Source organism: Neoarius graeffei, chromosome 5 (assembly GCF_027579695.1).
Source record: "Neoarius graeffei isolate fNeoGra1 chromosome 5, fNeoGra1.pri, whole genome shotgun sequence".
Classification (NCBI taxonomy): domain Eukaryota; kingdom Metazoa; phylum Chordata; class Actinopteri; order Siluriformes; family Ariidae; genus Neoarius; species Neoarius graeffei.
Genome location: NC_083573.1, coordinates 29,844,918 through 29,869,188, shown reverse-complemented (window position 1 = coordinate 29,869,188; position 24,271 = coordinate 29,844,918). Strand labels below are relative to the sequence as shown.

The 24,271-nt window shown below is 41.3% G+C and overlaps 1 protein-coding gene across 3 annotated transcripts in view; it reads right to left on the bottom strand.

Moving 5' to 3' along the window:
* The window catches only part of atp8b2 (ATPase phospholipid transporting 8B2), a 173,593-nt gene that overhangs the window by 95,282 nt on the left and 54,040 nt on the right, over positions 1–24,271 (bottom strand). For all 3 annotated transcript variants that reach the window (XM_060921500.1, XM_060921498.1, XM_060921499.1), the window contains 9 exons: positions 20,566–20,624; positions 20,292–20,405; positions 19,052–19,150; positions 10,103–10,164; positions 9,895–9,967; positions 9,472–9,542; positions 8,973–9,052; positions 4,367–4,525; positions 4,203–4,291 (listed from right to left, as the gene is read on the bottom strand). In XM_060921500.1, coding sequence (XP_060777483.1) covers positions 4,203–4,291; positions 4,367–4,525; positions 8,973–9,052; positions 9,472–9,542; positions 9,895–9,967; positions 10,103–10,164; positions 19,052–19,150; positions 20,292–20,405; positions 20,566–20,624 — 806 coding nt within the window. The remainder of the gene's footprint in view (positions 1–4,202; positions 4,292–4,366; positions 4,526–8,972; positions 9,053–9,471; positions 9,543–9,894; positions 9,968–10,102; positions 10,165–19,051; positions 19,151–20,291; positions 20,406–20,565; positions 20,625–24,271) is intronic.

Genomic DNA, 24,271 nt, shown 5'->3' with positions numbered 1-24,271 from the left:
GTAGTCTTGAGAGTTCCAAAAAGATACGAATTAAAGTGATGCTGTCAAAAAATTGACCTGCTTGGCACACAATAGGCCTGATCAGAATGGATGACCTGTCCCATAACTCTCCTCAGTCTAATGACCAAAGCTTTTGAAAGCAGTTTATAATCACAGCACAAAAGTGCAACTGGCCTCCAGTTCCTGATATCATGCAAATTGCCTTTTTCAGGAAGCAAGGTTAGAACTGCTCTTCTACAGCTGACCTTTATCAATGCTGTCATTCAACACTTCCAGCAGATCCTCCCCAAGCACAGGCCAGAAGCACCTGTACAACTCTATGGGGAGACCATCAATGTCAGGCGCTTTCCGACACTCCATGCTCTGAATTGCGACAGTCTGTTCCTCCAGGGATAAATACTGCCTCTAATTCCACTGAAGATTCCTCTGAAATCTTAGGAAGGTCATCAAAGAAGTAATTTTCCATGGCCAGTTTTTCAGTGTATTCACTGGTATAAAGATCAGCATAGAACTTGACCGCAATTTTTCAAATCTCAGCCGGCTCTACTCCTAGACTCCCAGATTCTGAAAGCAGACTATGCATACATCATCTCTGGCCATTTTTCCGCTCCAAAGAAGAATCTGGATGGAACATCCATCTGTGCCTCATTCTAAAAACGAGATCTAACCAACGCACCTTGTGTCCTTATAACCAGTAGATGAGCTAATGCAACTTTTCTCGTCCTTCCCGCTTCAATATGTGTGCAATTTCTTGTGAATTCAGCTAAATCCTGAAGTTGCACAGTTTCCATCTCAAGACTGTCCATACAGTGTCTTGCAAAAGTATTCAGTCCCCTTTATGTTTGTCCTGTTTTGTCACATTACAAGCTGGAATTAAAATGGATTTTGGGGGATTAGCACCATTTGATTTACACAGCGTGCCTACCACTTTCAAGGTGAAAATTATGGTTTTATTGTGACACAAACAATAATTAAGATGAAAAAACAGAAATCTGGAGTGTGCATAGGTATTTACCCCCAAAGTCAACACTTTGTCAAGCCACCTTTTGCTGCAATTACAGCTGCAAGTCTCTTGGGGTATGTCTCTATTAGCTTAGCACATCTAGCCACCGGGATTTTTGCCCATTCCTCAAGGCAAAGCTGCTCCAACTCCTTCAAGTTAGATGGGTTGCGTTGGTGGACAGCAATCTTCAAGTTATGCCACAGATTCTCAATTGGATTGAGGTCTGGGCTTTGACTAGGTCATTCCAAGACATTTAAATGTTTCCCTTTAAACCACTCCAGTGTAGCTTTAGCAGTATGTTTAGAGTCATTGTCCTGCTGGACCGTGAACCTTCATCCCAGTCTCAAACCTCTGGCTGACTCAAACAGGTTTTCCTCCAAAATTGCCCTGTATTTAGTGCCATCCATCTGTCCTTCAGTCCTGACCAGCTTTCCTGTCCCTGCAGATGAAAAACATCCCCACAGCATGATGCTGCCACCACCATGCTTCACTGTAGGAATGGTGTTCTCAGGGTGTTGGGTTTGCACCACACATAGCATTTCCCATGATAGCCAATTTTAGTCTCATCAAACCAGAGAATCTTCTTCCATGTGTTTGGGGAGTCTGCCACATGCTGTTGGGCAAACTCCAAACGTGCTTTCTGAAGCAATGTCTTTTTTTTTCTGGCCACTCTTCCATCAATTCTCATTCTGTGGAGCGTACAGCTTAAAGTGGTCCTACGGACAGATACTCCCATCTCCACTGTGGATCTTTGCAGCTCCTTCAGTGTTATCTTTGATGACTTTGTTGCATCTCTGATTAATGCCCTCCTTGCCCGATCTGTGAGTTTTGTTGTGGTGCCATATTCTTTACATTTTGCTATAATGGATTTAATGGTGCTCCCTGGGATATTCAAAGTTTGGGATATTTTCTATAACCCAACCCTGATCTATGCTTCTCCACAACTTTGTCTCTGACCTGTTTGGAGGCTCCTTGGTTTTCATGTTGCTTGCTTGGTAGCGTTGCAGAGTCGGGGTCCTTCCAGAACAGGCTGATTTATACAGACATCATGTGACACATCATGCAACACTTTGATTGCTCACACATGGATCTTAATCAACTAATTATGTGACTTATGAAGTGAATTGGTTGGACCAGCTCTTATTTAGGGGTTTCATACGAAAGGGGGTGAATACCTATGCACACTCCAGATTTCTGTTTTTTCATCTTAATTATTGTTTGTGTCACAATAAAACAACAATTTTCACCTTTAAAGTGGTGGGCATGTTGTGTAAATTAAATGGTGCTCACCCTCCAAAAATCTATTTTAATTCCATCTTGTAATGCAACAAAACAGGACAAACACAAAGAGGGAATACTTTTGCAAGACACTGTAGATCTGATTATGTCATTTGTGACATTGCAAGTATATTGCTGGCACGGCTGCTTAATGTGAACCTTTCCAAAGTCCCACAATTGTTGTAATGAATTAAGAAGACTTTGTTTCTCTGAAACATTCCAGAAAAAAATAAAAACCTCTTTAAAATGCACATCTCATCTCATTATCTCTAGCTGCTTTATCCTTCTACAGGGTCGCAGGCGAGCTGGAGCCTATCCCAGCTGACTATGGGCGAAAGGCGGGGTACACCCTGGACAAGTCGCCAGGTCATCACAGGGCTGACACATAGACACAGACAACCATTCACACTCACATTCACACCTACGCTCAATTTAGAGTCACCAGTTAACCTAACCTGCATGTCTTTGGACTGTGGGGGAAACCGGAGCACCCGGAGGAAACCCACGCGGACAAGGGGAGAACATGCAAACTCCACACAGAAAGGCCCTCGCCGGCCCCGGGGCTCGAACCCAGGACCTTCTTGCTGTGAGGCGACAGCGCTAACCACTACACCACCGTGCCGCCCCTAAAATGCACATCACTCAGTAAATTTGTGTTCAATTTGGTCAGGAATTTAACTTCTCATTATCATTACCACTTTCACACTTTCTGCTTCTCTATAAACTGGCGCGTCTTGGGCCATAGTTGCCTTTTTCTTCTGGACAGGACCGAATCAGATGGCTTTCTCTTCTGCATCCAAAGCATTTCATAGACTTGGTAGTAACAAATATAACGTAGTCAAATTATCAACTTTGATTTTAAATGCCACATTAAGTTTGCTAGTGTAATCCTTCGGAATCATGTAAACATGCCTCCTGAAAGACACGGCATGCTTTAAAAGTGGAGATTTACAGCCAAGGGGAACTTTCTTAATTGGTGATACCAGTTGTCATTATCTTGTCAATTTGCGTTCTAAAACTTCATCTTTTATGAATGGTGGTACATTTGACAATGTGATGCACTTAGCAGGGCGGCACGGTGGTGTAGTGGTTAGCGCTGTTGCCTCACAGCAAGAAGGTCCGGGTTCGAGCCTCGTGGCCGGCGAGGGCCTTTCTGTGTGGAGTTTGCATGTTCTCCCCGTGGGTTTCCTCCGGGTGCTCCGGTTTCCCCCACAGTCCAAAGACATGCAGGTTAGGTTAACTGGTGACTCTAAATTGACCGTAGGTGTGAATGTGAGTGTGAATGGTTGTCTGTGTCTATGTGTCAGCCCTGTGATGACCTGGCGACTTGTCCAGGGTGTACCCCGCCTTTCGCCCGTAGTCAGCTGGGATAGGCTCCAGCTTGCCTGCGACCCTGTAGAACAGGATAAAGCGGCTAGAGATAATGAGATGAGAGAGACCATTGATAACACCGTGACTTACAGTACAATCTCATTCACTTTATCAACACTGTCCAGAAAAAGAACAACAGATCCATTCATTCTCGAAGCTGAAACCACACTATTATGAGCCACAACATTACCTGCTGCTAAACCACATTCCTCAACTGAAATATTGACGCTTGCAGCAATTTTAATTCCATGCCACCGACTTAAATTCTCAAATACCATTACTGTCTAAACACAGGAAACACCCAGCAAAAGCGCTGGGAGTGAACTCAAAAGATCACTATAACAGAACCAAAATAAGAGAGAAATTAAATCATGAAAAAACAACAACAACAAAAAATTATAGCTCGAAAGATAGAAAGAAATCACTCGAGCCAAACCAACTCACAGATGCTCCACCCACTCAGAGAGAGAGAGAGAGAGAGAGAGAGCAGCTGAAGATAGGGTACAGTAGGTTTTATATAACAGGTACATATGGGTTAAGACTCTCGTACCCACAGAACCAGGGTGTTCATCAGGCGGTCTATGCTCGTCCTTTTGAACTTTGTGCGTCCGCTGTTTTGCATCAGCTTGGTGTCTGGACCTATGAGACCCATTGAGGATCAAATGTTACAGCACATTTTTTTAAAATGAGAGTCACTCACAAACCTGCACATACCTGCAAATATGACAAGACCGTAGCAGCTCTCCGTGTTGCGGAGGACACAGCCCCTCAGCAGCATGTTCTGATTAGTCAGAGCATACTTACACTGCCTCCAGTACAGAGTCCCACAGAACCGATCCAGTTTATTATTAGGAGGCTCACACACTACCTCTCCTGCAAAGACAGATAGGATGTCATAATGTTAAGAATATGGATGTCAATAATAATAAACACACACACACACACACACACACACACACACATATACATATATATATATATATATATATATATATATATATATATATATATATAAAAAGTGGGTCGCCTCACAGCAAGAAGGTCCTGGGTTCGAGCCCAGTGGCTGACGAGGGCCTTTCTGTGTGGAGTTTTCATGTTCTCCCCGTGTCTGCATGGGTTTCCTCCGGGTGCTCCAGTTTCCCCCAAAGGCATGCAGGTTAGGCTAATTGGTGGCTCTAAATTGACTGTGACCGTGAATGGTTGTCTGTGTCTATGTGTCAGCCCTGTGATGACCTGACGACTTGTCCAGGGTGTACCCCGCCTCTCACCCATAGTCAGCTGGGACAGGCTCCAGCTTGCCTGCGACCCTGTAGAACAGGATAAGCGGCTACAGATAATGGATGGATATATATAAAAAAGCCATGTACAACAAGATTGAGTGGAATAACTGTTTTATTCTATCCACAGTCACTGGATTTTGGGAAACGGAGCATTTTTATTTTTACTTTTTGCAAATTCGATAAATAAAAACTTTGTACAAAATGTCAGACAAAATAATTTCCGCTTAGAATGTAAACAAAGCAGTGAAATGACAGGAGCAATTTGTGAAAAATGCTTTAGTAATTATTCTTCAAAAATAAAAAAAGATATGTTCTTACCATCAAATACTTTTATTTCATATTTTGTTGCTTTTTTTGTATTTTTGGGGATTTTGTTTTCGAGTAGAGTTTTTAATTTTGTCCTCGGTTGGCTCAGTAACACGGTCCGCCATTTTGTTTTCTTCTTTTTTTGGCAGTTGGCAAACCAACTTAAAGGTGCATTACCACCACCAACTGGGCTGGAGTGTGGAGCAAGAGCTATTGGGGGGGGACTATATTCTTTTAATTAGCAGTTTCTGTTTCTTTTAAATACTTGATAAAGTGATGTACCTGACTTGATGGGTTCCACCATTGTTTTTCTCTACTCACGGGATACGAGATGATAGCCTAGTAGTAGAGTAGCGCATGATTGATGATTGCTCATGTCCAGTGAATGTGGATTGAATAGATAGATAGATAGATAGATAGATAGATAGATAGATAGATAGATAGATAGATAGATAGATATGAAATGTATCTTCGAGTGGTGAACATATTCACAAACAAGTAAAAATATTTTCATCACGAGAAGATAAACTTCATATCTTCGCACCACCATGTAATGTTCTTTATATTATATCGACACATTCACAAAAAAAAAAGTTAATCAAAAGAATTTTAATTTTGAACTGGCTAGCCATTTTGACAATGCATGTCTGGTCAGTGCAAAAACACTGAACGGAGCGAAAAATTTGGGAAATATATCACTCAGTTCCGCAATGTATTTCATATGAAAAATGTGAGTTTTCCAACACGAGAAGATAAACTTCGTATCTTCGAGCCAACCTATGATTTTCTTTTAATTATCTAGACACATTCACAAACAAAAAGTCCCCAAATTTATCAAAACAATTCATCAATTTCCTCACGAGTGACATATAGAAATTTATGTCATGGTTTTGGCTCTCCATGTCCTGGATGTAGCTCACATGAAAAATAACAATGGTGCATTTCCCAGTGAAACACTAATTTCCATATAATACACACACACATACATATACACAGTCGTGTTCAAAATAATAGCAGTGTGTTTAAAAACGTGAGTAAACCTCAAAATCCTTATAATAGTTTTTATTTCCATGCATTGGGAACACTGCACATTATATTCTACATCAAAACATGAAGAAAAATGTATCAATGTTTTAATTACTTTACAGAAAATGAAGAAAAATGAATTTTGGGCTGTTCAAAAAAATAGCAGTGTCTGCATTTTTCATTACAAACTCAAATATTGACTGTATAAACTGAAAAAATCTTTAGGATTTAGCGTTCCTGTGAATCACTAAACTAATATTTAGTTGTATAACCATGGTTTCTGAGAACTGCTTCACATCTGTGTTGCATGGAGTCGACCAACTTCTGGCACCTGTGAACAGGTATTCCAGCCCAGGATGATTTGACAACATTCCACAATTCCTCTGCATTTCTTGGTTTTGCCTCAGAAACAGCATTTTTGATGTCACCCCACAAGTTTTCTATCGGATTAAGGTCCGGGGATTGGGCTGGCCACTCCATGACTTTCATTTTGTTGGTCTGGAACCAAGATGCTGCTCGCTTACTGGTGTGTTTGGGGTCGTTGTCTTTTTGAAACATCCATTTCAAGGGCATTTCCTCTTCAGCATAAAGCAACATGACCTCTTCAAGTATTTTGATATATGCAAACTGATCCATGATCCCTGGTATGCGATAAATAGGCCCGACACCATAGTAAGAGAAACATCCCCATATCATGATGCTTGCACCACCATGCTTCACTGTCTTCAGAGTGTACTGTGGCTTGAATTCAGTGTTTGGGGGTCGTCTGACAAACTGTCTGCGGCCCTTGGACCCAAAAAGAACAATCTTACTTTCATCAGTCCACAAAATGTTTCTCCATTTCTCTTTAGGCCAGTCGATGTGTTCTTTGGCAAATTGTATCCTCTTCAGCACGTCTTTTTTTTAACAGTGGAACTTTGCGGGGGCTTCTTGCCGATAGATTAGCTTCACACAGGCGTCTTCTAATTGTCACAGTACTCACAGGTAACTTCAGACCGTCTTTGATCACCCTGGAGCTGATCATTGGCTGAGTCTTTGCTATTCTGGCTATTCTTCCATCCATTCGAATGGTAGTCTTCCATTTTCTTCCACGTCTCTCTGGTTTTGCTGTCCATTTTAAAGCATTGGAGATCATTTTAGCCCAGCAGCCTATCATTTTCTGCACTTCTTTATGCGTTTCCCCCTCTCCAATCAACGTTTTAATCAAAACACGCTGTTCTTCTGAACAATGTCTGGAACGACCCATGTTTCTCATGTTTTCAGAGAGAAACGGATGTACAACATGTGCTGGCTTCATCCTTAAATTAGTGCCACCTGATTGACATCTGTTTTTTCACAGAATGAATGATCTCACTAATTGAACTCCACACTGCTATTATTTTGAACACGCCCCTTTCACTTAATTATTCGATTACACAGACTCAGAAGCATGCACATCATGCATGTTGGGTCTGTTGGTTTTCTATGACTTTACTACACCTACTGGTAAATTATTTGCCATGTAGTAATATAATTTCTACCAAAAGCAGGGATTGATCTGGTTAGTCATGTTGGACTGCTATTATTTTGAACACAACTGTCTATATATATATATATATATATATATATATATATATATGTGTGTGTGTGTGTATATATATATATATATACATACAGTACATACATATATATATATATATATATATCTCATCTCATCTCATTATCTCTAGCCGCTTTATCCTGTTCTACAGGGTCGCAGGCGAGCTGGAGCCTATCCCAGCTGACTACGGGCGAAAGGCGGGGTACACCCTGGACAAGTCGCCAGGTCATCACAGGGCTGACACATAGACACAGACAACCATTCACACTCACATTCACACCTACGGTCAATTTAGAGTCACCAGTTAACCTAACCTGCATGTCTTTGGACTGTGGGGGAAACCGGAGCACCCGGAGGAAACCCACGCGGACACGGGGAGAACATGCAAACTCCACACAGAAAGGCCCTCGCCGGCCACGGGGCTCGAACCCAGGACCTTCTTGCTGTGAGGCGACAGCGCTAACCACTACACCACCGTGCCGCCCATATATATATATATATATATATATATATATATACACACACACACACCCCCCTTTCTCATACAAAACAGAAACAAAAAAGTTTGTGCTGGAATCAAACCACAGAGGTATAGCTGGTCATAGTCCCACTGATAGGTGACATTCATGGCCACTGTAGCACCAGGCACTACTGCTCTGAAAACTATGCCATGGAGCCATAGAGCTGCATAAGCAGTGCACTAAATAGGAACGGGCACCTCGTATCCCCTGGATTTGCACAGAGTGTAGGGCAAGAACATTGCTAGTTTTGTGGCCTTAAACCCCAATGCCACCCACAAATATCCATATTTCAACAATCAGGGAGATCATTACAAACCTATGGACAAAATCTGCTCATACTGCACACTAAATGTTACCTTCTGTAACTGTACCTTCTGATTCTCAAATCTTCTCAGAACCTGAGATTGTAGGCAACACAAACTAACACATCTGTTCGATGTGTATGAAAAACAGTAAGGTCATACTGTTCTACAGACATTAGACTGTAAATATTTTATGTACAAATCTGACATCTTTCTATCTACAAAAATGAGAGCAGAAAGTAGTCAAGGCAAATGGTCTGCATGCACACGCACACACACACACATCACAGTTCAACACTCTCATACCATCAAATCGAGCAAGGTTGGCAGGGTCTCCTAGCTCTGAGGTAACAGAGAGAGACTGACGCACTTTCATGTTCGTCTCCCTGCAACACACACACAGACCAGAAAAGGGGCTATGACAATCCACAAGAATATAACAAGTTTGTTTTTAATCTATGAAACGCTTGTCTTGTGTGTTTTCTTTTCATGCTGTACCCAATATGGGTTCAGCAGTTTCCCCAACTGATGCATCTATTAAAGATTTATTTATTTTTTTTTAAAGTTTATGTTATTCCTTCAACCTAGTGAACTAGCATGAGGAGGTCTTTTTGATAGCGACTACAATACACATCTGCAAGTCACTCTGGATCTGCTAAATACTGTAAATATAACTAATAAAAATCCTGCACTGCTGCTGTGGTTTTCTTTGACAATGTGATGTGATGCATTAAAACCTGTCACATGTAAACAAATTTATCTTTCATTGTGGTTTTGTGAGACAACTTAAGTGACAAAGTCTTACCCATCTAGTTCTGCAGTCTCAATGTAACACAAACCGTGCGGTTCACTGCTAGACAACAGGAGCAGGTCAGCCTGTAAAACACGTGACGCACACCCACACACACTCATTCATCATCACTATTCAGATGTACAAAACATCACTATTTAGATATGCAAAGCAAGCTACACCACAGGAAGTTAACTAGAACAAGTCCTAAAATTGTGAAGAGTTACAAAAATAGCATTACAAGCATGACTGCTCCTCTCCATACTGCATATCAGTTCTGTTCTTTCTCAAGACCGGGCCACTATTCCACTCTACCAAATATCGATTATTGATCCTCCCAATTACTGTGCACAAATTACTGTTTAATTAAATGTTAGAATTTAGTTCAAGTTGAGAACATGGTTACATCATTATACAGAGTCAGGGAGGGTGCCTTACTGCAACAAACTGGTTATTCTCTAGTTTGATGATGTCACCCACTGTCACGTTCATCCACTTCTCCTTCTGAAGACTGCAACACAGACAGATAAAATGACAACGAAGGATATGATACCCATAAAAAGAAACCATACAACATGTTATCATCTGATAATGCAGATATGAAAATCTGTAAATGATATTAAATGTTCATGGAGTTAAGACTCACATGCCATTGATGAGCACCTGAGACTGGCGGTTATTCACCTGGTTATCGCTCTTGTGACGAAACTACAACAGAGGAAAAACAGGTCTAAGAGTTTCATCTTGGTCAGTGTTACTGGGTTTTACGGGACTTGAATGAAACTGTCATTGTGGATTATTTCATTTGTACAGTGTCTTGCAAAGATATTCATCCCCCTTGGTGTTTGTCCTGTTTTGTCGCATTACAAGATGGAATTAAAATGGATTTTTGGAGGGTTAGCACCATTTCATTTGCACAACATGCCTACCACTTTAAAGGTGTAAATCGTTGTTTTATTGTGACACAAACAATAAAAAAAACAGAAATCTGGAGTGTGCATAGGTATTCACCCCCTTTCGTATGAAACCCCTAAATAAGAGCTGGTCCAAACAATTCACTTCATAAGTCACATAATTAGTTGTGAAAGATCCAAATGTGTGCAATCAAAGTGTCACATGATGTGTCACATGATGTCTGTACAGTATAAATCAGCCTGTTCTGGAAGGACCCTGACTCTGCAACTCTACTAAGCAAGCAACATGAAAACCAAGGAGCCTCCAAACAGGTCAGAGACAAAGTTGTGGAGAAGTATAGATCAGGGTTGGGTTATAAAAAATATCCCAAACTTTGAATATCCCAGGGAGCACCATTAAATCCATTATAGCAAAATGTAAAGAATATGTCACCACTACAAACCTGACAAGAGAAGGCCACCCACCAAAACTCACAGACCGGGCAAGGAGGGCCTCAATCAGAGATGCAACAAAGACACCAAAGGTAACACTGAAGGAGCTACAAAGATCCACAGCAGAGATGGGAATATCTGTCCATAGGACCACTTTAAGCAGTACACTCCACAGAGCGGGGCTTTATGGAAGAGTGGCCAGAAAAAAAGTCATTACTTAAGAAAACACGTTTGGAGTTTGCCCAACAGCATGTGGCAGACTCCCCAAACAAATGGAAGAAGATTATCTGGTCAAATGAGACTAAAATTTATCTTTTTGACCATCATGGAAAATGCCATGTGTGGTGCAAACCCAAGACCCTGAGAACACCATTCCTATAGTGAAGCATGGTGGTGGCAGCATCATGCTGTGGGGATATTTTTCATCTGCAGGGACAGGAAAGCTGGTCAGGACTGAAGGAAAGATGGATGGCACTAAATACAGGGCAATTCTGGAGGAAAACCTGTTTGAGTCAGCCAGAGGTTTGAGACTGGGATGACGGTTCACGTTCCAGCAGGACAATGACCCTAAACATACTGCTAAAGCTACACTGGAGTGGTTTAAAGAGAAACATTTAAATGTCTTGGAATGGCCAAAGCCCAGACCTCAATCCAATTGAGAATCTGTGGCATAACTTGAAGATTGCTGTACACCAATGCAACCCATCTAACTTGAAGGAGTTGGAGCAGTTTTGCCTTGAGGAATGGGCAAAAATCCCAGTGGCTAGATGTGCTAAGCTAATAGAGACATTTTTACCTTTAAAGTGGTAGGCATGTGTAAATCAAATAGTGCTAACCCCCAAAAATCCATTTTAATATCAGCTTGTAATGCGAAAAAACAGGACAAACACTAAGGGGGATGAATACTTTTGCAAGACCCTGCAGTGCTATTTTTTAATCATGAATAACAAGCATGCAGGACGTTGCCATAGGTTCCAAAATAACATACACTTTATATGATAAAAGGGACTGAAGGCTGATTCATTATTCTGTACAGACTTATTTTTACTACGACAGAGAGAACGTCACAGAAGTACCCACCTCAAAAATCTCTACTACATGTTGTGTAAAGTGATGTCTACTTTAGTGCTGTGCAAAGTGAAACCACTGATTTCTGAAGCAGGTTATGAAGTTGTGTTAGAGTTGTGAATAGACACATAACATCCATCCGTCCATCATCTGTAGCCGCTTATCCTGTTCTACAGGGTCGCAGGCAAGCTGGAGCCTATCCCAGCTGACTATAGGTGAGAGGCGGGGTACACCCTGGACAAGTCACCAGGTCATCGCAGGGCTGACACATAGAGACAAACAACCATTCACACTCACATACGGTCAATTTAGAGCCACCAATTAACCTAACCTGCATGTCTTTGGACTGTGGGGGAAACTGGAGCACCCGGAGGAAACCCACGCAGACACGGGGAGAACATGCAAACTCCGCACAGAAAGGCCCTCGCCGGCCACTGGGCTCGAACCCAGGACCTTCTTACTGTGAGGTGACAGTGCTAACCACTACACCACCCCACATAACATACGCTATATTATATACATAAAGTACACTACCGTTCAAAAGTTTGGGGTCACCCAGACAATTTTGTGTTTTCCATGAAAAGTCACACTTTTATTTACCACCATAAGTTGTAAAATGAATCGAAAATATAGTCAAGACATTTTTCTGGCCATTTTGAGCATTTAATCGACCCCACAAATATGATGCTCCAGAAACTCAATCTGCTCAAAGGAAGGTCAGTTTTATAGCTTCTCTAAAGAGCTAAACTGTTTTCAGCTGTGCTAACATGATTGTACAAGGGTTTTCTAATCATCCATTAGCCTTCTGAGGCAATGAGCAAACACATTGTACCATTAGAACACTGGAGTGAGAGTTGCTGGAAATGGGCCTCTATACACCTATGGAGATACTGCACCAAAAACCAGACATTTGCAGCTAGAAGAGTCATTTACCACATTAGCAATGGTGACCCCTCACCGAATCCAGGGACACATGTCGGCTGAAACGAATCCGAGATAATCGCAAAAGAAGCATTTTTTTTCGAAATTTGTGATTTTTGTTTTTTTCCATCATGTGCAAGTTGAGATCTTGAAGAATGCAATCAGTATTTCAGATAATAGATTGTTTTGTTGGAAAAGCATACATTTTTTGTTGCAAATTGTCTCGTTTTTGTCAGGACTGTAGCCTGCTGGGGGGTGTGGGTAAATTACCATATGGGCCATTCACATGATGATTTAAGTCTTTTGTTTTTTTTTTCCGCGACTCAGCTGTATGATCCGAGCTGAGCGCATGGCTACTTAACTGCATACAGGCGTGTGATTTCACTATGGAATGAGTTACTAAACAGAGTGCAGAGGAGCTGAAACACCGCGAAGCAAACAGACACACGGTATTTACATCGGAGATAACCATTTCTAGCAAAAAAAAACCCCGCAACCTCGTTTTCCAGATTGAATGGAATACTTGAATGATCGGATGATACACGGACCGTTCTAGGATTACATTCCATCGGCGGCATTGGTGTGCGCAAGGCGCCGTTTCTCTTTCTGATGGGGTAAGTTTATTAATCTAAGGCTGTGTGGTTATTTTTGCATGTAACGGAGAGTGTTGTGGTTTGGTTAAGCCTAGGTCACAACCGGACGTACGATTTTTTGGCCGTGTGATTTTTGGCGTTTCCCAAATCGCTGCAGTTTTTTTTTTGTTCACGGAGAAAGACGCGCGTTGGCCGTAAGTTTGTCTTGCAACCTGAAAAAAACGTAAGCGCCCGTAGAGTTTGTTTGACATGACAAAGAACCTCTGCGGCCGGTCTGCGGCTCGAAAATCAGCACATCACATGCGCGCTCTCGTGCTTTTCACACGCGCGCTCTCGTGCGTTTCATGCGCGCTCTCCGTGTGTTTCTTGCGTTTTTTTGCATGTAGACCGGCCGTAGGAGCACGGTACGGCCGGTTGTGACCGAGGCTTTACATGAAACTAGTGTTGTGTTAGTTGTGTCATCATCGTGCTATCTTTCTTTCTTACGGTGTGAGTAATTTTTCAACCACAAAGCGTTAAAGTATACTTTAGGACTTATTTTTGTACTTCATAATTGTGTTGGGCATACTTTGCATGGAAGGAAAATTGACGTGGTGATCTTTGTTTACATGAAAGTAGTATTGTGCTAGCTAGTAGGGGGTAGGGCTTTCCTTAATGTCATGCAAATGAGCACCATTATGTGCCCGCCCTACACCCAGAGTAACTGAGATGGAAAACTTTGAGGGCGATTTTCTCCCTTTTCTGTTTTAAGAAGTATACACTTTCAAAAGGCCACACATTCTTCAAATATTGTCAGATCTCCACATGGAAGGCATCATTGGAAAGCTTAGAAACTGTACTTTCTGAATCTGTCAATAACTCAAAATGCCCCTGGGCAGACATGTGTCCCTGGATTCCGTGATCTGCCTGTATTTCTGATTAGTTTAAAGTGATCTTCATTGAAAAGAACAGTGCTTTTCTTTCAAAAATAAGGACATTTCAAAGTGACCCCAAACTTTTGAACGGTAGTGTATAGAGGATATTACACGGTTGCACGAAGATATGAAATTTATCTCTGAGTGGTGAACATATTTGTGAACGAGTAAAAATATTTTCAACATGAGAAGATAAACTTCATATCTTTGTGCCACTGTGTAATGTTCTTTATATTATGGATACATCCACAAAAAAAACATGCAAGTTAATCAAAAGAATGTTAATGTTGAACCAGTTCACCATTTTGACAACACATGTCTAGTCAGCGGGAAAACACTGGGAGTGATGTCATCGGAGTGAAAGATTGGGAAATATGTCACTCAGATCCGTGATGTATTTCGTATGAAAAATGCGAGTTTTTCAACACGAAAAGATAAACTTCATATCATCAAGCCAATATGTGATGTTCTTTTTATTATCAGGGATGAGAGTGGGTCCTGATGAAAAAAGCAGAAAATGTGTAATAAGGGGTGTCCGGGGGGACACCCCCTGTGAAACTTTTTTTCAAAATGAGACCTTAAGGCCCGGTCCCACTGGCCGATGGACACAAAACGTATGCAGAAAGGACACAACGGACGAGCAAAATTTCGGGGGTGGCTCTATCCGTTTTCATCCGCTCCAGAAATGGACAAAATTGGCGAAAATTTGCGAAAACAGAACGGAAAAGAACGGACGTGGGTAGTATATAGCGGGGATGTTAAACGCATGTTCATAGGAAGCCTAGCGGATGAAAGCGGATGGAAGTGGATGACAGCTCCGAAGGGGTTACCGGTGATAACTGAGAAGCGGACGCATAGCAGAAAGAGCGGATGCATAGCGGATGAAGGGGATGCATCACGTACGCCTAACGGAAACAAAGGGGATGTTGCGTGGATGTATATCGGACGCAGACCGTTCACTGCGCATGCGGGGGGTATGAATTGCGTCTGCTCCGCGGATATAAAGGGATGCAGCACGCACGCCGTCAGCATAAAGCGGAAAGACGTGCTGGCGGCTACATCGATACATCTCTACTACTAGATGATTTTCTCCCCCTTTTTATACAAAATATCGATTGTCCGCTAGGTGTCCTTCTACATACTCTAGACATACTCCAGACATCCTAAATATACGAGATACATCCCAGATATAAACGCTTTGTCCGTTTTGAATACTTTATATACGAGATGCATACGCTTACATCCTTTCTATTTCCGTGCTACTAACGATGAATAGACGTTTCATGTACCTTATCTTTCCTCCCTCTTTCCGTTTTCAGCTGCAGCAGATGTGAGTTGCGAGGATGCCCAGAGGATGCAGAGAGGATACAGCAGACGTTTAACGGATGATAACGGACATAGAACGTTTGTTGCTCGTATATGTCGCGGATTTACATCGTACACGGCGGAAAGTTCATCCGTTCTAAAAGTTTTGTGCAGCTCAAAACTTTTTGCGCGGATGAAATCACAGTGGACGGATGCTCGATGGATAGAGCGTATGAAGCACGTATGCAATGAGTACACAACGGATGCATAGCGTTTTCCAACGGATGGCAAAGATTTTTTTACGTTTTACATCCTCTTTGCATCCGTAAGTGCAGTGGGACCGGGCCTTTACACACCCTATTTCCTGCAATCTGAGCTGTAGTTAATTAAAACACCTGATGCCTATTTTAATACTTATTGAAATAAAAACGCTATTATATAGAACAATATGTATCAAAATCAATATGTGTATTGCATTAATTCAAAATAATATCTACATTTTATGGGGACTGGTTATTACTCATTGTCAACATCACTTGTTTTTCTAAAAAATGTCCATTAAAATTCATAGTTATTTACAGTTCCATTAATAATTCAAATTTTCATATATATTCAATGTCGAATCAAACAAATGCATATTTTATGGGGACTGTCTTTATCTTATTGTCCGCATCACTTGTATGTTTTCTTCAAAAGGAAAATGTCTATTTACACTTTTTACAGTTAAAAGTTATTTACAGTTCCCAGTTATTTTTTGAAACAAATTTTCATTTGATCATTTAGACTTCAGCTTCTTGGCCAAAGCCAAAAGCTCATCAGTCCTCTCTTTTTTCCTTTTTCTTTCATTAGCCAGCACCTCCTGTGTTTTTACATGCTCTAACCTGGTTCTCTTCTGCCCTCTCTCACACTCCTCTCTTGCTTTCCTTTTCCTTTGCCAAACTTGTTTTTATACCAGCATCAATTTCACGTACCTTTGCTTCATCTCGCTTGTCAATAGTATTCGGCATCTTGAAAAAACACGCCGATTAGAGGAAGTATTTTTGATATGCAGCTCACGAACATGTGTAAGTTTTGATAAAAGAAAGCGGATGTGGGTGTCTTTGTAAAAACTGTTTTGATTGGCTATTATGGTCTCGACATCTATGTTTTGACCAATAACAATGTAGATAACACGAATTTTACATCACATTCAACGAGATTAAATGAGACTAAAGATGGCGACTTACAAATAACGTGTAAACATTGTTGGAGTTAATAAAGTTTGAACAGCATGAAGGGACATACCCCAACCCCCCGAAATTAATTAAAAAAAATTCTCAACGGATTTGGCATAATATAATAAGCTTGGTTTTTACTCAGAAAAAGCGGAAATCTGCCGGAAAGCGGAAAACTCTCATCCCTGTATTATATAGACACATTCACAAACAAAAAGTACTCAAATATATACTGTGTATATATATGGACATGAATGTTTTACTGGGAAATACACCACTCATATTTTCCATATGAGCTACATCCGGGACATGGAAAACCAAAACCATGACATAAATCTCTATACGTCACTCGTGAGAAAATCGATGAATTGTTTTGATAAATTTGGGTACTTTTTGTTTGTGAATGTGTCAGTGTAATAAAAAGAACATCACACGTTGGCTTGAAGATATGAAGTTTATCTTCTCATGTTGAAAACTTTCGTGTTGAATATGTTCACCACTCGAAGATAAACTTCATATCTTTGTGCAACCATGTAATATCCTACAACCCCGATTCCAAAAAAGTTGGGACAAAGTACAAATTGTAAATAAAAACAGAATGCAATGATGTGGAAGTTTCAAAATTCCATATTTTATTCAGAATAGAACATAGATGACATTTCAAATGTTTGAACTGAGAAAATGTATCATTTAAAGAGAGAAATTAGGTGATTTTAAATTTCATGATAACAACACATCTCAAAAAAGTTGGGACAAGGCCATGTTTCCCACTGTGAGACATCCCCTTTTCTCTTTACAACAGTCTGTAAACGTCTGGGGACTGAGGAGACAAGTTGCTCAAGTTTAGGGATAGGAATGTTAACCCATTCTTGTCTAATGTAGGATTCTAGTTGCTCAACTGTCTTAGGTCTTTTTTGTCGTATCTTCCGTTTTATGATGCGCCAAATGTTTTCTATGGGTGAAAGATCTGGACTGCAGGCTGGCCAGTTCAGTACCCGGACCCTTCTTCTACGCAGCCATGATGCTGTAATTGATGCAGTTTGTGGTTTGGCATTGTCATGTTGGAAAATGCAAGGTCTTCCCTGAAAGAGACGTCGTCTGGATGGGAGCATATGTTGCTCTAGAACCTGGATATACCTTTCAGCATTGATGGTGCCTTTCCAGATGTGTAAGCTGCCCATGCCACACGCACTAATGCAACCCCGTACCATCAGAGATGCAGGCTTCTGAACTGAGCGCTGAGAACAACTTGGGTCGTCCTTCTCCTCTTTAGTCCGAATGACACGGCATCCCTGATTTCCATAAAAAACTTCAAATTTTGATTCGTCTGACCACGGAACAGTTTTCCACTTTGCCACAGTCCATTTTAAATGAGCCTTGGCCCAGAGAAGACGTCTGCGCTTCTGGATCATGTTTAGATATGGCTTCTTCTTTGAACTACAGAGTTTTAGCTGGCAACGGCGGATGGCATGGTGAATTGTGTTCACAGATAATGTTCTCTGGAAATATTCCTGAGTCCATTTTGTGATTTCCAATACAGAAGCATGCCTGTATGTGATGCAGTGCCGTCTAAGGGCCCGAAGATCACGGGCACACAGTATGGTTTTCCGGCCTTGACCTTTACACACAGAGATTCTTCCAGATTCTCTGAATCTTTTGATGATATTATGCACTGTAGATGATGATATGTTCAAACTCTTTGCAATTTTACACTGTCGAACTCCTTTCTGATATTGCTCCACTATTTGTCGGCGCAAAATTCGGGGGATTGGTGATCCTCTTCCCATCTTTACTTCTGAGAGCTGCTGCCACTCCAAGATGCTCTTTTTATACCCAGTCATGTTAATGACCTATTGCCAATTGACCTAATGAGTTGCAATTTGGTCCTCCAGCTGTTCCTTTTTTGTATCTTTAACTTTTCCAGCCTCTTATTGCCCCTGTCCCAACTTTTCTGAGATGTGTTGCTGTCATGAAATTTCAAATGAGCCAATATTTGGCATGAAATTTCAAAATGTCTCACTTTCAACATTTGATATGTTGTCTATGTTCTATTGTGAATACAATATCAGTTTTTGACATTTGTAAATTATTGCATTCTGTTTTTATTTACAATTTGTACTTTGTCCCAACTTTTTTGGAATCGGGGTTGTATATATTATATTCCTGCCAGTCATATATATATATTACACACATACACACACAAACACACTCAAAAGAGAGAGAGAGAGACTCACATAATCATCAGTGGCATCTTTAACAGCAGTGATGCTCAGCACCAGTACTAAAGGCACTATGGTAGTGAACCAGGACAAAGAGGAGATCTGAGGAATCAACTTCAGAGAGAGAGAGAGAGAGAGAGAGAGTACAGAAAGCTTAAGAGGTACACTAACCAAATGTCTTATTCCTCAAAAAAAAAAACTAATCAGAGAAAAGGTTCTTTTTTTTTATTTTGTAGAAGCTAATATTTGGAACAATATACTTTCTACACTCTACGTCAAACTTTACTCCTCAATCTTCTTTTGCCTTCTTCTTCATTATGGGCCTGACATGACACAATACACACTGTCTTTTCCGGTGTAAGATGACACTAGACACTATCACTGACAAAGTTTTTACTCACATACCTAACCCCATATGTTGAGTAATGTCTCCCTCTCCGTATAAAGGCTAAGCCTGCCCCTTCCAGTTCAACTCGAGAATGTTGAACTTGTGCATGTGACGGAATTTAGTCGTAGAAAATATACTGTAAAATATTTTAGATCACAGTGCGGATGAATTCTCGAATCTTGGCTCGACGGTGTGGATTAATTTTATAAACCAGCACGGCTCAGACAGCAGTTCTGGCTGAACAATAGGTTCATATTGATGCACTCACCCAAACGCATTACTGTTTCTACTGTATAGTAACAACTCAATCACAGGGACTTGTACAGCAGATACTCCATATAATCTACGCTTAATAATAAACGGATTTGAAACAAACGAGTCGTTCAACAAACCACTGTAGAATCATTGGTGTTTTTTTGTGAGGAGACATTTGAGTAACATGTAACAGAAGCTGTTTTGAGTGTCAGTGATTTGCAGCAGTCATCATGGTGCTTTGCAAAGTTTCCCAGCACAGGAAAGACTTCAGATCAAATTAGTTTGTGCTTTCCAGTTTCTCAGTAAAATGACAAGCTGCATTTATTTGTCCCATTGATTTCGAGAGAACAAAAAGGAGCAAAGGCAAGTAAGACCGTTTCTTACTGTTTTAACATAAGCAGAAACAGGAACTGACTTGTCTCATGGATCTTCCACAACAATAAAATCATTCATTAATAACTTAAACATTGTCATCTTTGGCAAATCGCCATAGAATAAACAGAATAACACTCTGTTCGTGCTGTTTTATGAAAATAATACACTTCTGCGTGGTAATGGTTCCTGACAGCCCATATCGCCCCTTCCTTAAAATAATACTAAACCTGATGGTACCTGGAGAATGAGAAGAAACAGGAAGTAGGTGTTGGCAACTTCCTGGAACTGCTCAAAGAGGTTGACTGGCAGGAAGGTAATGATGTTGTACTTTGAGGTCATGATGCAATTATTCTGGGCAGACCATGAGAGGGAAACATAATGGGTCACGTTATTAAATTAAGCATTATTAAATACTGTAGCAAGGAACACAGACAGAATGTTAATTAGAAAATTGGATAACGAAGCTGATGAATGTAGGTAGAAAGCTTGTGTATATGTTGGTCTTTCTTACTGCATACTGAAACTTCTCGTTGTACTCCCTGTCGTTGGCTCGGACCCTCCTTTCCTCTTCTACAAGAAAGAGCATATGTACTTGAAAAATTAAAACATTAAAGCAGCAGTTTTTTGTTTTTTAAACCAGTGAAAACATTGACCATATTTCACTTAACAGAAGCCTGAAATGGAGAAAAAAAGATTTACTGCTATACTGACTGAATTATGAAATTGCATGTTCTAGCTTTACAAAGTGATCACTGAAATTATATGATTATTATAGATCTAGAAACTCTTAAACTGCACAACCTACACCTTAAAGCCCATGTAACCTCATTTTCATAAAGAGCTTCTTACTGTCATCTGTAATTTCTGTGGTAACCATTGCCCTTTTTTTTAGTTACAAGAGTAGTGAATTTATTTTTTCTGCTGTTTTTGGCGAGTAGTGAATGTAGTCTAACTAACATAATCATGATCAACCCAAAGTACTATAAAATGCTACAAGAGCTCCATTTTCATCGAATTAACAATTTTACAATCGTCATTACTTACACATGGGCACCTTGTATAGTCACGGCTACAGTTTCTGATAATAAGCGCGTTTCCACTAACCTGCTTAATGTGCAATATGAAATTGCAAACTAAAAAACGAGTAATGGAAACACGTCATTTTCAAAAAGCTCTTAAATATTGCAAAAAAAAAAAACATTTTTAGGCTCACATGAGGTGGTTTTCCAGATGATTTCATAAATAAATATTTTGCAAAACTGGAACACATTTCTCACATTTAAAATGGCGCTCTGTAAGAGCCATCACAAGAGGAGAAAACCCAGCTTTAATCGCATAACATCATTTAATGGAAAGACAGACCATTCGCATTTTTATTTTGTCAACTTTTTTTTTTTTAAATCACTTGCATTTTGGGGCGGCACGGTGGTGTAGTGGTTAGTGCTGTCGCCTCACAGCAAGAAGGTCCGGGTTCGAGCCCCGTGGCCGGCGAGGGCCTTTCTGTGTGGAGTTTGCATGTTCTCCCCGTGTCCGCGTGGGTTTCCTCCGGGTGCTCCGGTTTCCCCCACAGTCCAAAGACATGCAGGTTAGGTTAACTGGTGACTCTAAATTGACCGTAGGTGTGAATGTGAGTGTGAATGGTTGTCTGTGTCTATGTGTCAGCCCTGTGATGACCTGGCGACTTGTCCAGGGTGTACCCCGCCTTTCGCCCGTAGTCAGCTGGGATAGGCTCCAGCTTGCCTGCGACCCTGTAGAAGGATAAAGCGGCTAGAGATAATGAGATGAGACTTGCATTTTGCTCAAAACTGTATTGGAAACTCGGTTAATATCTTTTCGGATTTCTCATCTCATTATCTCTAGCCGCTTTATCCTGTTCTACAGGGTCGCAGGCAAGCTGGAGCCTATCCCAGCTGACTACAGGTGAAAGGCGGGGTACACCCTGGACAAGTCGCCAGGTCATCACAGGGCTGACACATATGCCGCTTTTCCACTACAAACGCGGCTGAGCCGTGCCGTGCTGAGTCGAGCTGAGCGGGGCTGTTGTGGCCCTTTTCCACTACCCTTTTTCAGCTCACTTCAGCTCGCTTCAGCTCACTTCAGCCCGACACGGCTCGCGTTTCGACTACCAAAAACCAGCACGACTCAGCTCGTTTCAGCCCTGCTTAGCCCCTAAAACTCGCACCGTTTTGGAGTGGGGCTGAAGCGAGCCAAGCCGTGCCGAGTGAGGCTGGGGGCGTGAGCAGACACTCCCCTGTGCACTGATTGGTGAGGAGGAGTGTCCTCACATGCCCACACACGCCCCGCGAGCACGCTGGGATCTGTAAACACCGTAAACCCGGAAGAAGAATAATTACGAATTACGAGAATTTCTGAAGCCTTATGCGCCTCGCCTCATCTATACGCTCTTGCCAGTATCTGTTGGCGTTGTCGGTGACAACAAGCCACAGCACCAAGACCAGCAACACTAACGACTCCATGTCCTCCATGTTTATTGTTTACTATTCGGGTCGTGAGACTACCGCTTAAAAGATCACTGAATCAGTGACATACAGAGCATCGTGGACGAGTTCGCGGAGCGCAAGGCTCGTCGTATGCCCTTCAAATAATGCGCGCAGTAGGCTATTGATGTTTTATTATGAGCCATGTACAGTATGTCGCCTAATGTTTTTTTGTTTCTGAGTTACATGTTCGTTTGAAGGACTTAATGTACAAAATAACATAGTTGCACCCCGTAGTGTTGAAATTGGTAAACACAGTGCATTCAGTGAGGTTTGCACCGCCCTCCTTTTATTTCTGACTCTTCCTGTTACCGTTGCAACCTCTGAGCGCTCATTCGTATGCCCTTCAAATAATGTGCGCAGTATAGGCTATTGATGTTTTATTATGAGCCATGTACAGTATCCTAATGTTTTTTGTTTCTGAGTTACATGTTCGTTTGAAGGACTTGATGTACTAAATAACATAGTTGCACCCGGTAGTGTTGAAATTGGTAAACACCGCAGTTGCGGACATTTTGTAGCCTAAAATGATGTTATGATAAGCTTTAATAAAGGGCCCGGTCATTTGCCCCGCCCCCGGCCCGGCTCTGACTTGTTCCGCCACTGTCACTGATGTCACTGTTTGCGCTGCTTAACGACATCACGTGACGTCCACCCACTTTCGCTAACTCCACCCAATGTGTCCACCCACTTCCAGCCAGCACGGTTCAGCGCGGTTGTAGTCGAAATGCAACTCCATAGACACAGACAACCATTCACACTCACATTCACACCTACGGTCAATTTAGAGTCACCAGTTAACCTAACCTGCATGTCTTTGGACTGTGGGGGAAACCGGAGCACCCGGAGGAAACCCACGCGGACACGGGGAGAACATGCAAACTCCACACAGAAAGGTCCTCGCCGGCCACGGGGCTCGAACCCAGGACCTTCTTGCTGTGAGGCGACAGTGCTAACCGCTACACCACCGTGCCTCTTTTCGGGTTTCTATAATAAAATTCCATGATGTTATAAACAAACAGGAAAATGACAACGTTAATCTAATCTTGTGAAGCTTCACCAGCAAAACGCACAACCCTAAAGTGTTACACTGCAAAAAATTGAAAACTGAATTTGTGCAGAAAATTACTTAATACTAGTGAAATTATCTTGCTGCATGGACAGATATTTTTACTTGATAAGTGGGTTGCAATCTAGAACTAGGTCTAATAATCTCAGAATTGGTGTCTTGTATTCTTCTAATAGGAAACGCTAGATCGTTTCAACTATTTAAGATATTTTCACTTGCTAAGATATCATTTTTTGCAGTGTAATAAGCCACCTGACACGGAGTTAGATGAGAGAACAGTAAAGTTTATTTTACTTTAGAAATCAGATGCAATATGTACACTGCATTTGCACATTGCAGTGCCCTGATGTGTCAACTGCTTTTGATTTTTAAACTAGCTAGCTGGCAGAAGCAACAGTGGATTGCATATACGTTAACCACAATGCTACCTGGTTTTGCCACCATCTCTGAGTGCCAGAAACATGTTCATGATTTCTTTCAAGTGCTGCAGAAACTCCACTGTCACAATTTTTTAGTATGAGCAGTTTCTAGCGCTAGCACTACACGAGTTGTTTGCGTTGTGCTATGGGAAGACTCCATTGTGAAACACTTGTGATCTAACACACCCACAGTTCTGCACTGCAAAAAAATGACATCTTAGCAAGTGAAAA